At 40.0% G+C, this 12,714-nt stretch overlaps 1 protein-coding gene across 1 annotated transcript in view; it reads left to right on the forward strand.

Moving 5' to 3' along the window:
- GREB1 (growth regulating estrogen receptor binding 1) overlaps positions 1-5,337 on the forward strand; it is a gene marked incomplete at its 3' end in the record, with an annotated part of 53,705 nt that extends 48,368 nt beyond the window's left edge. Inside the window, 4 exon segments of the mRNA XM_083857369.1 lie at positions 1,033-1,168; positions 1,707-1,907; positions 3,401-3,539; positions 5,174-5,337. Of these exon segments, the coding sequence (XP_083713495.1) occupies positions 1,033-1,168; positions 1,707-1,907; positions 3,401-3,539; positions 5,174-5,337 (640 nt within the window).
- Positions 5,338-12,714: the final 7,377 nt, after the last annotated feature.

Consider the following 12,714-nt stretch of genomic DNA (forward strand, 5'->3'; position numbering starts at 1 on the left):
GTCTTTGAACCACATGAAGCTCATGGTAATCCTGTGTGGGTACTGCTGAGTGTGAAGTATTTTATGGCATTCCAAGCCTGGGCAAGGAAAAAGGCACATTTTAAAATACAGAGACAGTGACAGACATATCAAGTAACCATGTAGATATTGCCAAGATCAAAGACAAAACCTTTAAAACCTATAATTGAATGCCATGTTTCTCACTGATGTTGACTGTTGCAGTGATTGCTCAGTTTGCTTAAATTCAAGCCCTGGATGTCAATCCAGTGGTTCTGCACATCATCCTGTTTCCTTTGTAATAGGTATATTTGAAATGGAGAACTGAGTCTGAATTTTCCAAAGATCAGAGTATTTGAATTTAGTCAGCTTTAGGAGTTTACCTTTTATTCTGTTACATCATATTTTTTAAATGGGTCAAGCTTAGCTCAGGGATGTTTGGCCTCATTCTACTCAATCTTTTCCTGTGTCTCAGCAGTTCTCTTGTATAAAGACTCCCTGCCTTCAAATAGTTTTCTAAAATAAAATTACATTAGTTCTGTAGAGGAACATTATAAAAATTGCTAGATACTCACATTTTGAGGGAAAATGAGTAGTCAGATACTTCTGTGCATTTGATAAATCAAATGTAGGGCCTCATCCATTTCCTTGGAAGTTAAAGGAATTAATTTCCTTGACCGTATTTGGGGTAGTAATGTATGTAGCAATTTCTTATGACTCCATTATTGTAGTAAAAGGCAAAGAAAATGTTTTAACTCCTGGGTATTTTCCTTAGCAATTTGCTGCCTTTCCACTTTATGCTTTTGATACTTTCCCTCCCTAAGAGTTTTTCTCCCTCATTCTGGCCTTCTGAAACTGATTCTAGCCTAGTTTATGTTTAGAAAGCTGAAGTCCCTTTCCCTGACTGATGGACACTGGTGACAGGTCAGTCTGTTTGATACCTGTCCTTTCTATGGTGCTGATCAAAGGTTCTGAGTGCTGATATTTGTCAGTGTATGATGAGAAACATTCCTGCTATGATGTTTTTGCTTCCAGATTTACATGTGATGATGTTGACTTCAACTTGCGTGTCCACAGTGCTGGCCTTCTCATCTGCCGGTTCAACCACTTCAGTGTCATGAAAAAGCAAATTGCAGTAGGAGGACAACGATCCTTCCACATAAAGTCTAAGGTGGGAACTGAGACTTCTGTTGCACTGTTGTGAAAATTTTCCTTTTCCCTTTTTTGTCTTTTTTAACCAGGAGAACTGAGGTCGTTTGGTGCATCATCTGTTGCCAGTAATGGGGTGTGTCTGCCACGTGGGGCTTTTTTTAGTTATTTATTTCTGAAATCCACAATGTTCTTGTCATAAATACAACTTTCCTTAATAGCTTTCCTTTAAAACTTAGAAAAACATGCCAAGTACCTCTTTGCAATCCAAGTAACTATTCACTATGTGGATTTTTTCTACAGCTATAGAATTGCTCATCTTCATGTGACTTCATAGGTAGGAGTACTTTGAGTTTGAAGAAGAAACCTCAAAGACTATAAACATAATTTTATGAAACTGAAACTGTTTTGGTAGCAGATATTTTTGGCTGAACAACTTTTCTTCTTATGTAAAACTTAGATTTTTAGAGTGGAGGTATATTTTATACAAACCACAATTACATAAGTACAACTTGATTGATTAAGATTGATCTGTATGAGAAATATTTTTTTCCTCACAGGTGTCTGACACTCCAGTTTCAATCTCCCCTGCTCAGTACATTTGTGCTCCTGACAGCAAGCACACCTTCTTGGCAGCACCTGCTCAGTTACTCCTTGAAAAGTATCTCCAGTATCACAGCCATCGCTTCTTCCCTCTCTCACTGAAGAATTACAGCCATCCAGTGCTATCTGTGGACTGTTACCTTAACTTAGGACCGCAGGTACTGAACAAAACAATCTCCAGGAAGCTCTAGAAATGTGTAGGCTCTGTTTTGGATGGGTTAGTTGATGTATTCCTTAATAATAGTTACACAGCCTTTGAAGAATGAGGTAAATCCCTATAATGTTAAAATTTAATTCTTAGTCCCATACTGTCAGAGGCTTCAACTAAAGTACATGGAGAGAAATCCCAGAATCGTTCTAAATACTAATATAGTCTGTGAAGGGTTTTCTCAATCTGCTATAATTTAGCTCTTCCTACAGAAAATTTCTTCCATAAGAGGGTTTTACAAATACTAGATAACCCTTAGAAAGCACTTCAAATATACAGATGTTTTAGTTAACTTCAGACTGATAAGCTAAGGCAGAGAATCAAATACTACACAACCAGTTGGAATGGAACAAGCTTACATTAGGTCTCAGGAGCTGTTGGCTCTCTCTGATGAGTTTGAATCTAAAGCCAAGGTTGTACTTCAACTCAAATATGTCAATAGAAATTTGGTACCAGGGTGGTGTAGTTCCAGAGAGGGGGACTGTTTTATCTCTTCACTGAATACTAAATGAAAATCAGTCTTTCTAGGTTTACTGAACTTCTCTTCCAAAGAGCTGAATAATAACCTTCCCATGGATGATGCTCCCAGAACATTTTGAGTTCTTAGGCTTTTGTTTCCACCATGTTTGGAAAAACAAGCTCTGTGGGAGGACATTGTACTGTTACTGTCTTCATCCATTACATCTTTACAGCTCTAACCCATTCAGCACATGAAATGATTTCAATTTTATTCTGGAATTGATGTCTGTGCTGGAATCTGATGCAATAGGATTGAAGGAATATGGAATAGGCATACTGGTACAGAGCCTTAGTTGCTGTGGTTCAGCTTTCCTCCACTCAATCATGCTGATCCATGACAGATGAGTGTGTATCCCAGCTAAGTAGTACAGTGGCACTTTTGAAACAAAATCTTGTATGGAAATCTGAATTTATAAAACCTGAAAGAGTGTTGTAAATATTCCCATTCCTAGTAGATTTCAGGAGTAGCCATAAAAACAAACTAGGCAAGGGGAAACCTCATAAATGCATGTATATGCACAACTCTACTGACTTGAGTAATCCTATCTTAATGTAAATGAAATTTGGAATTTCTAAGGGTACTTTTCATGTCTGACTGTAGAGTTACTGTTTTTACTCATATACAAATAAAATATGCTGGGCAGGCCACAGCATTATGGCTGTGGGGAGCTATTATTACTGCAGCTTTCAAACTCTATCACATCTAAGCCTCATGACAATAATAATAATGAGTAGTAACAATACATAGTTATGAATTGTGCTTTATGTACATTGTTAATAAGTAGCATGATGTTTGAGAAGGAACTATAAACTCACAATATCTGGTGTTGGAAAGCAAGTCTGAATTTGAATCAGGTGCAAATACTGGAAGCTTTATATGGAAGCTTTAAAGATGTTAATTTTTTTCCACCCTCTCCCAATCAGATTGCAGTTTGCTACGTGAGTTCTCGGCCTCATTCTCTGAATATCAGTTCCTCTGGTTTGACTTTCAGTGGTCTCCTGCTGTACCTCTGCGACTCCTTTGTTGTGGCTAGCTTTTTAAAGAAGTTTCATTTTCTTAAAGGTGAGCTGCAATAATTTTATTTAAAAGAATTAGGTGACATGGTCTCTGAGAATGTGGGGAAAATCTATTTTATCTGTGGTTTAAATCTATTATATTTATTTAATATATGTTCATATATATGTATATGCATGTATTCATGTTTGTCTTTATATGTCCCACCCAACTTTGATACTTGATCATGCTGGCTCTGCACTGTCATAAACTGGTATATGGTACTGCTATAAGTTCTGCAGATTTCTAAGTGGGAAGGAATGTTGGATCCATATCATCATGCCTAGAGTATGTGCACACCTCCTTACTCTGTTTGAAAACTGACTATTGAAGATTTATGCATGAAGCATTTACCTGCTGTGTTCTTGGAGCTTCTATCAAAATCTATTTTCTATTTTTAGAAATAGAAACTGGCTCATTTAAAAATTATTCCTAATACCCGGTTTCTCCATGTAAACCTTATGATGGTGTGTAGCAGTGGAGACAGCTAACTTCCACTTGTGTTGCAGACAGTCACATTTCAAACTTCTTTTGGATCCTTCTGCTGCCATCTTAGGCATTTGGTGCTCTGGGGATTTGTTTCCCTCAGCTATAAATGTCATTGGGAGAAGAGCACCATGGTTAGTGCCTCTTGAAACTGGCAGACTTGTTATGAACTGCTGTGTTCTTTGTTGCAGCTAAAACAGAGGCTACCAGTCAGTCTCATTTTGCATAAACCAGTCAATTTTTATATAATGTAGTACAAAGTGTGTTTGCTTTGGGATTTCTCCATCTCCCCTGGCAGTCTACATGATTTTCCAACCTGTCACATGAGAATTAAACACCATGTGACTGTCTGTCTTGTTTCTTTTTATTATATGCACAGGTTTTGGGTTTTTTTCCTAGGCATTACCACTTACCTCACCATCTCTCATTTAGATTACTGAATGCTGGTGAGGTAATTATTTTCTCTTAAAGGAGGATTTTTCTCAGAAGCCAGGAAGCCATGCAGGCAAGTTAAACTGGTTATCATCATGTCAGTCAGGACAGTTGGCATTGGTTACTGAAGTGTGATGTTTTTACTTTGGCATTCTGGATTTGCTTGTGTCTGTAGCCACATAGACCAGATTCTTTCTCGCCAGCACTTGAGTTTATCAATCCAAAAATCACTAAAATTTGTGATTAGTTTTAAAGACATGTTTAGACCATTTCTGGGCAGAAAAGCACAGACAATTAGTCAGCCATCACAGTGATTGCCTTGTGGGTTTTGCTGAGTGAGGGTTTCACGCAACAAAGGTAATGATCAGAGGGGCTACAACAGGAATGGATGTAGGGCCTTATCTGGTTTGCTGTCAGGACTCATCATGACCTCCTTAGACCTGTCAGTTTTACCTTTCCTACCCTAAGGATCATGGACAGTGCTGCTAGTCCTGTTTACTAGATGCTTATGAGGTACCTCAAGTTACACAAGAAGATCCTGACAAATAGGTAGCTGAACATAGCTCTCCTCAAGTCCTAGCTGAGCGGCTTAATCTTCTCCAAAGCCCATTTGTAACTCCTGCTGTGAAAGGAGTGGAGTTCTCCATGCCAACGAGTAGTGAGGGGCAAGTGATCTGAGAACAAAGGGTTTACTCAAGTGAGTTTCTCTTGAACTGTTTGCTTAGGAGCCACGCTGTGTGTGATTTGCCAGGACCGCAATTCTCTCCGCCAGACTGTGGTGCGGTTGGAGCTGGAGGACGAGTGGCAATTCCGTCTGCGGGACGAATTCCAGACTGCCAATGCCAAAGAGGACAGACCGCTCTTCTTCCTCACCGGACGACACATTTAATTGAGAAGAGACATTTCCTGAATGACACAGGACACTAATTGCCAGCATCTCATGAAATTACTTTTGAGAGGCTCTGCTTTCTGACCAGAAACAGGACTGTTTTCTGTTGTTTATTAATTAGAATGATATCTAATCAGACAGATTAAGATCATATTTACAAACATTGAAGTGACTTTTCTAGTTTAATGTTCTGATGGAAGTCATCCCTAATTCCTGAGACACACAGGCTTACATGGTGGAAAGCATTTCATATCAGAAGAGAGGTCAATGAGTGCACTTCTTCTGTGACAAAGAAGACAACATGGAAGTTCATAAAGAAAAGGGATAGGAAACTTTTTGCACATTCCAGAAACAGGAAATGTAAATTTAGGAGCAGGTTCTGGTTTACAAGACTTATTTATCAAACAGTTGGCATAGAGCAACAGGAGTTGGTACTGTTCTATAGTATACTGCTTCTGATTCATCCAGGTAGGCTTTTTATATGATGGTTTGTAAAGAATATTTCTTCAATAGTAGAAAGTCAGTTGAAGCTTTAATTTTTGGAATAACTGCCACACTGGATAGTTTTACCATGCAGGACTGTTGGAGTAGAAGCCTAATTATATTTCTGGTTTTATTAGCATATGGAAGAGAGTTAACAAGGTAGATGGTAAAATGAGATCTGAACATTTAAACCTGAAACTGATGTTAACTTGAATAACTGAAGAGATCAAATGGTGGGACTGACCTTCAAGTGATTTATTTCTAGAACAGTGATGTTTTGTGACTGAATTGTAGACTGGCTGTAGACTTCAAGCTGAGGCAAGTGCACTCAGGAAAGCAGATAAGATGGTTCTAAAACACTCCCAATACACTTTCTGGGGATATTTTCTTGCCAAGGTGCTTCAAAGGAGTGAGAAAATGGAGATCATTGCTGAGAAATTCAGGTGAAAAATCTAAAAACATGTTCTAGAACAGCACCGGGCATTGTGATATTTCGTATGCTCTAAATGTTAAATCAGTGGTCACTGTCTTTGTCTTGGTGTTTGGAAATGCTTCTAAGTTGCAAGCTTCCTGTTTGTCTTTGTAGAATCAGTGTTAATGTCACTCAATCAAGGTGTAGGAATGATGATAATAGACATTGTAAGAGGATATCTAATATTTGGGAAGGCCTTTCTTGATGGATACACCATTGGGGATCATTGACTTTATACAGACAAAATGCCATTGGGTGGCTGAGTCTGTTACAGTACTGGTCTTGAAATGCAGGCATTGGTATGACTATGCCAAAGAGCTAATTTAGGTTAGTTTACAGAGAAAATGTAAGTTCTGTAAGTTGTGAATTCTGTAAGAGATGTGGTTCCTTGCTATCTACAAGGAAACTGCTAGCAATCAGTGTGCTTCTATATTTCATTGTCCATGTTTCAGAGTGAGAATTCACTTTAAGTTTTGTGAAGGAAGGTGAGCATTGTCCTATGTAAATAGTATTACTGTTCAGTTTTCACCAGTTGATTAGTTAATTTAAACTTTTTTTAAGGAAGTGTGACATTTATGTCTAATCCATCCTTTATAAATAAAGTTCATGCTGCATGAATGTCTGTCTTGGTGATGTACTGGACCAATAAGTAGACACACTTTTGTAGTGAAAAAAAATAAAGCACTGGCTGAAAGGAGTTAAAAAAATTAAGGAATGATTTAAACTGATCAAGAGAAAATAGAGTACTGCTTAATGGCCTACAACATAGCACAGCCTCAAAGATATAAGAGTTTTTGCAAGAACTCAGATTAAAAGACAGTGAGTTGAAACTTCCTTTCCTGTGACCAAATATTTAAACAACTTATACCAAGTGTCCATTAACTTTTTTTCTGAGATTTGCTTTGTCAGTCCTTAGACATCCATTTTCTCCAAGAAACGAAAAAAGGTCTTAAGTACAAATAATAAAAAAATAAATAAAAATAAATCACATCTTTTCTTAACATTCTCTTTTGCCACAAAGTTTCCAAAACTTTGACAAAATACAGCTGATAGTCACCTGAAGCCATCATACTCCTGAGCATTGTTTCATGTTATCCTTTTTCTCCATGAGTTACCTACACACTGTATCCTGTATAGAGGACAGGAGTCCTAGAGCCTGCCCTCAGCAGACCCGTGTCTATTGTGTGACCAAGTGCAAACATTCTCCATCATGGATTATATCTATGAGCAATTGTATGCGATGAAAGTTGCATGCACAGCCCATTGTCTTGGAGAGCACATCTTGTAATAAGACCACATACCACCCTTACTCTGACCAAAATGAAGGTACTTCCTGTCATGCCATGGGAGCATCTATGCACCCACATGGTAGGAAAACATGGCATTTTTGCTCACAGGAGGCCAAAAAATGATGGTGGATGACTCAGGGAGAGACAGCCTCCAGAGCTCCATCCAAAAGTTTCTTCATCCCTGACCTAGTTTACAAGTTAAGCCCCACTAAAGTGTAAGGTTTCATGGAGAGAGCAATGTAGGTTTTGTGTCCAACTGAGACTCTGAAATGATAAAGTAATACAGATAAATAATAAGAATAAATTAAAGCAAATCTGTTTGGGGGGGATAGGTATCCTGTGCTGCAACCCTTGGTCCTATAGTTCTTTACCAAATGTGCACGTGTAGGGCTGGGAACCTGGTCCCAGCTCCACTCTTCTCTTATCTTTCTTTTGTGAGAAGGAATCACTGGCTTTCAGTCTGAGTGACCTTTGTAAGAAGACTTGGCCCATGCTCATTATGCACACAAATCTTTTAAGTATTTCCTTTCTGGTTTTGGATGTGGCAAGAAAGCAGAACTCTGCAGATTCACTTGATAATGTGATAGCAAACGAACTTTTTATAGCCTCTGCCTTCTTCTCTAGCACCTTCCATGCTTTCTGATTTAGTCATCTGCTATTATCACCTGCAGATAGTATTATTAGCACGTTCTGAATTGTCTGTCAGAGAGGGAAGTAGTTTATGATTCAGCTTCTGCAAAAGACAGAGTCCAAATATAGAGAAGGTTATTGGAAAGGTGACATTATTTTCCTTCTTACCATCCTCTCTTCTCTAGCTCTTCACAAGCACTTAAGCACTAGATCTGGTATCTAATTACTAGAGGATGTAAGGGATTTCATCCCTCCCTAGCAAGTGCCTCCTGTTATAGGTGATAGGTGATGTAGAGGTCTCAGCTCCCAGACTGCATCTAAAGGAAGTTGCTAAACCTTGCCTGTGAGGAGGTTGCTTTTCCAATGCTGTATTTGTGATACTCTGTGGTGAAAGGTGTCACTCACACAAAAAGAGGTACAACAAACCCAAAGGATGGGTCAAGGGACAGCTCTTCAGGGTAGAAATTGAAGAGTGAAATGGGGGCCAGCATGGAAGAAGTTGGGGGCAAATAGAGCTCCTGGCTGCAGTAGGAAGTGTTTGCAGGGGCACAAGGACCCTGGGCAGGGACTGTGTGCAATGTGAAAGTATCTGGACTTCCATGGAAGTTGGAATTTATGTGGATGTCATGAGCCCCCAGCTCAACAGCACCCAGCCATCTGCCATGGGCTGCTGGTCTGGTCTGGCTGTGAGGGTGAGTGAGGATTGTGAGACATCCCTCCTTCCTGGGGTCCATCCCCCAGCCACAACCACAGAGCCTGTGCATGAAATGACTGTGCCAGAGCTGTTTCTCAGGGTGGTAAAGCATTCCTATTATTGTAAAGCCCAACCTCTGCTTGTACCCCTCTGCCATGCATGGCTTGCCCAGAGAGTACAGCCCTGCACACTGCTGGGCACCCACAGCCCCATGGCACAGCCTTTCCCCACACCACACACACCACACTCAGCTGCCATGCTGCCTTTCCACCTTCCCACCACAGTCCTCCTCTCCCACATCCCCTGAGAAATCAGTCTTAATAATTCATCAGCTACCACTGAAATATTGTGGACATATTGGTGTGAAAAAAAAATAAAAAATCTATATTCTTCCATTTTTCCTACCACCTTAAGGGTACAGCTCTTCAGTGAAAAGTAAAACTAGTCCCATATATCCTCTGCCTGGTGACTCTCTTCTCTCCCTTATCCTTGCTCCAGTCTACACCTGAATAAATACTCAGTGGTCCTGGTAGTTTGCAAATGCTTTTATAACATTTCCAGTCCTGTTTTGAGAGCTCCAGAAATAACCATTGATGATTGTGGAGGACACAACTCTGGCAGTTTTGGGGCAATAGTCCAAATGCTGACATTGTCCATTGCTGACATATTATTTGATTAGGAAGTCAGATACAACAATGAGACTCCTGCGCTGTGAGAAAAAGGCATTGGGAATCAACTGCTGTGAGTTTAAGAAAGACCTCATAAAGCAGCTTCATACATAAATGTGATTTTGATTAAAATCCTCAAGGAAACTGAAATTTTTAATTTCGATTTATATAGGAATATAAACAGAAGGAAATTTCTCCATGCTTATTACATGACCAACGTGTTGATTACACACTGTCCTGGGTTGCAGTGTAGGATGTACACAAAGTATTTATTCTATCACCATCTTCATGAACTTTTGAAACCAGGTGGGCTAGTTTTTTGGAGTGTCTTCTGCTAATGGCCCATCAATGCCTGGCCCATGAGTCACAGGTAACTCCCTCCAGGAGTTATCTCTGTTAATGGGCCATCAAGGACCCACTTCACACTCCTCATCCCATTGTGAGATGCTCTGCCCAGGGGGAGGAGCCAAGCATTCTCACCTGGATATAAGCTTGTATGTGAGACAGTGCAAGCAGCCCTGACCCACTGGATTCCCAGAGGAGCAGGGCTACCAGACCTTTCTACAGGATCATTGTTTCAGGAAGACCATCTCATCTGGACTGCTTCCACTATCCTGCTCAGGTTGTATTCTGACTCTATCAGTGGTCCTTTGTGTTATCGCATTTATTTTATTTTTACCTTTTTACCTTTTTTCTTATTAAATTATATTTCTGACTTGGAGCCTCTCACTCGTTTTGCTTTCAAACCACGACACACACTAAACATACTACAGAGTATGTTCAGTATGTACACTGTCAGTGTGAGCTGTTGTGCTGTGGAAAATGAGGACTGGTCTTGGGTTTATTCATCTGAGAATCTGGTGGTTGAGAGTCTTTTGCCCTCTGAAAGGCTCCGAGCCAGACGCAAGAATGAGACGGAGTCTTCAAGGTCTTGTTTTTCAAGGTTTCTTGCGTGTTTATTATTTTTTATCTTACAATTCTCTCTGTGCCCGACCGAGGTCTGGTCAGCAGTGTGGACACAAGGGGACTCCCTGCCAATGGGGCATCTCTGTCCTTTTATACAGATAATTACGTGTCTCTTATTACATTTATGTGCCAATACCTATCACCTGTACTAAAAAGGTTACCTCTACTCTGACCCAATCTCCTTGAACTACTTTGTGCCACCGTCACTGCAGAAGATGGAGGCCAAGGGAGAAGGAGAAGAACCCCGGGCACCGCCCTAAATCCTCCATCTTGTTCCCCATTTACCTCCATTCTGAGAACCCCAAAACTACAAAATTTTCCACCCAGTGATAAACTACACTACTGTCTGTCACACCTTTGTGACTTTTAATTCCTCTCTCAGCATTGGAAGTTTTTCCCATGGGCTGAAGTCAAAGACTGTCTTCCTGGGCTCTGTGCCAGGGTCTCCTACAGCCTCCCTGTACAGATTCCAGACTCCCCTGTACAGATCTGGAACCCTCTTGTTCAGGTCTCAGACCTCTCTGCTGAGGTCTATGACCTTCCAGGGCACGCAAAGGGGTGCCCTGGACTCCAACAGACTGACATTCTTTTATACTTAGAGACAGCAGGACTGACAGGAAAGTGGGTTTTTACTTGTTGTTACCTATCAGAACAATCAACAGCTTGGAGAACAGATATTGAGTCAGAGGTTATTGCAGTAATCATGGGGTTGATTCTGCATCATAAGACACGCTTTCATAAATGGGCTTTTGCAAACACACAGAACCTTTTCTTTTACATTGATGGTGTGATTTCTCTCTAGTAGACCTTAAATTATTCTTGTAAATACTGTTTATTTATCAGCCATAAATCTCAAAGTTCTCTCCCAGACAAGATGGCACCTGAGGAAGGGCAGGCTGGCAGCCCCATGTACCCTTCTTAAGTCCCCCACTAGAATCATGTTTGGTCTGAATTTGTAGCATCTTGAACTTTACCTGTACAGGAGATGGAAAAGAGGAGGGTTATGACTCAGCACCTGTTAGATAGATTTTCTTTTTTGCATTCTAAATATAGCTTTCTTAATATAAATGGTGCTGTAAATTTCCACAGGTGTTTATGAGACAAAAGCCTTTACAGAAAGAAAATAGAACAGCTTCACAAGATTTGTCCATAGAAACTACTAATGTGATGTGAAAAGCAACTATTTTAGGAGAGTGATGCTGTTCCAGTACAGTAGAGTTGTGATTGTATTTAAAAATACCTTAAACTAATCTTTAAGTTGAAAAAATATTCTAATAAAAATAAGATAACTGTTATCAGTTCAGCAAAATAAAGTTCACATAGAGGCTACCATGACCTAATATTTCTATATTTAAATATTCTGGAATGATTACAATTTTTTTTCCTTCTCATGACACAGCACTTACAAATGCTGTTTATAAAAAGCAACTGGCTCCTCTTTAACCTGTGTCATGTAGTGAAATCACAGGCCACTGTTTAAAACTGGTATGAAAACTTCTGTTTATAGCATAATTATTCAGTGAAGCTTGTTGCTAGAGGATGTCACAGAGGCTATGGGCTGAGGAGGAATCTAAAAACTGATGTGAAGCCTACATGAACTGTGAGTCTGAGAACATTTTCTGTGAATTTTGAGTCAGCTACTATTTCGCATTTGGTTTTGGTTGAAAACACCAACTGGGGAAATAGCAACAAAGTTGTGAAGTCCTGAGAGTACAAAAATGGGAAGAGAGTAAGGGAAAAGCAGCTGCTGAGGTGGTTAGGGAACACTGGGAAGAAGGCAAAGAAACTGTGGCCTGGCTGTGTGGGTGTGACAGCAAGAAGGTGAGATGGGGATGAGAACCTTGGGAAAAGTCTGGGAAACATACTTGTAATTTATGAAAATTATGGAGAAAGGTCCTTTTACATCTAGTTATTATTCCACTTATGGGTATATTGATCAGAAGTATTTGGTGATGGTCACCCTTGCACATGGATACCAGATGCATTGATCTAGGAACAGCAGCCCCTGGATACATCTGTGTTGCCCAGGAGAAGTGCCCACACTTGTTAGTGCTTCCTGGTGAAAGCAGAAAGTGCCTGAAATCAGATGGTACAGAAAATGACAAAGGCTTCAGGAATACAGTGTGCTGGGAAAGATGCACACCCACTTCTTAAAGAATTTGATAAATAAACATT

The sequence above is a fragment of the Zosterops lateralis genome (assembly GCF_965231275.1).
Source record: "Zosterops lateralis genome assembly, chromosome: 3".
Classification (NCBI taxonomy): Eukaryota; Metazoa; Chordata; class Aves; order Passeriformes; family Zosteropidae; genus Zosterops; species Zosterops lateralis.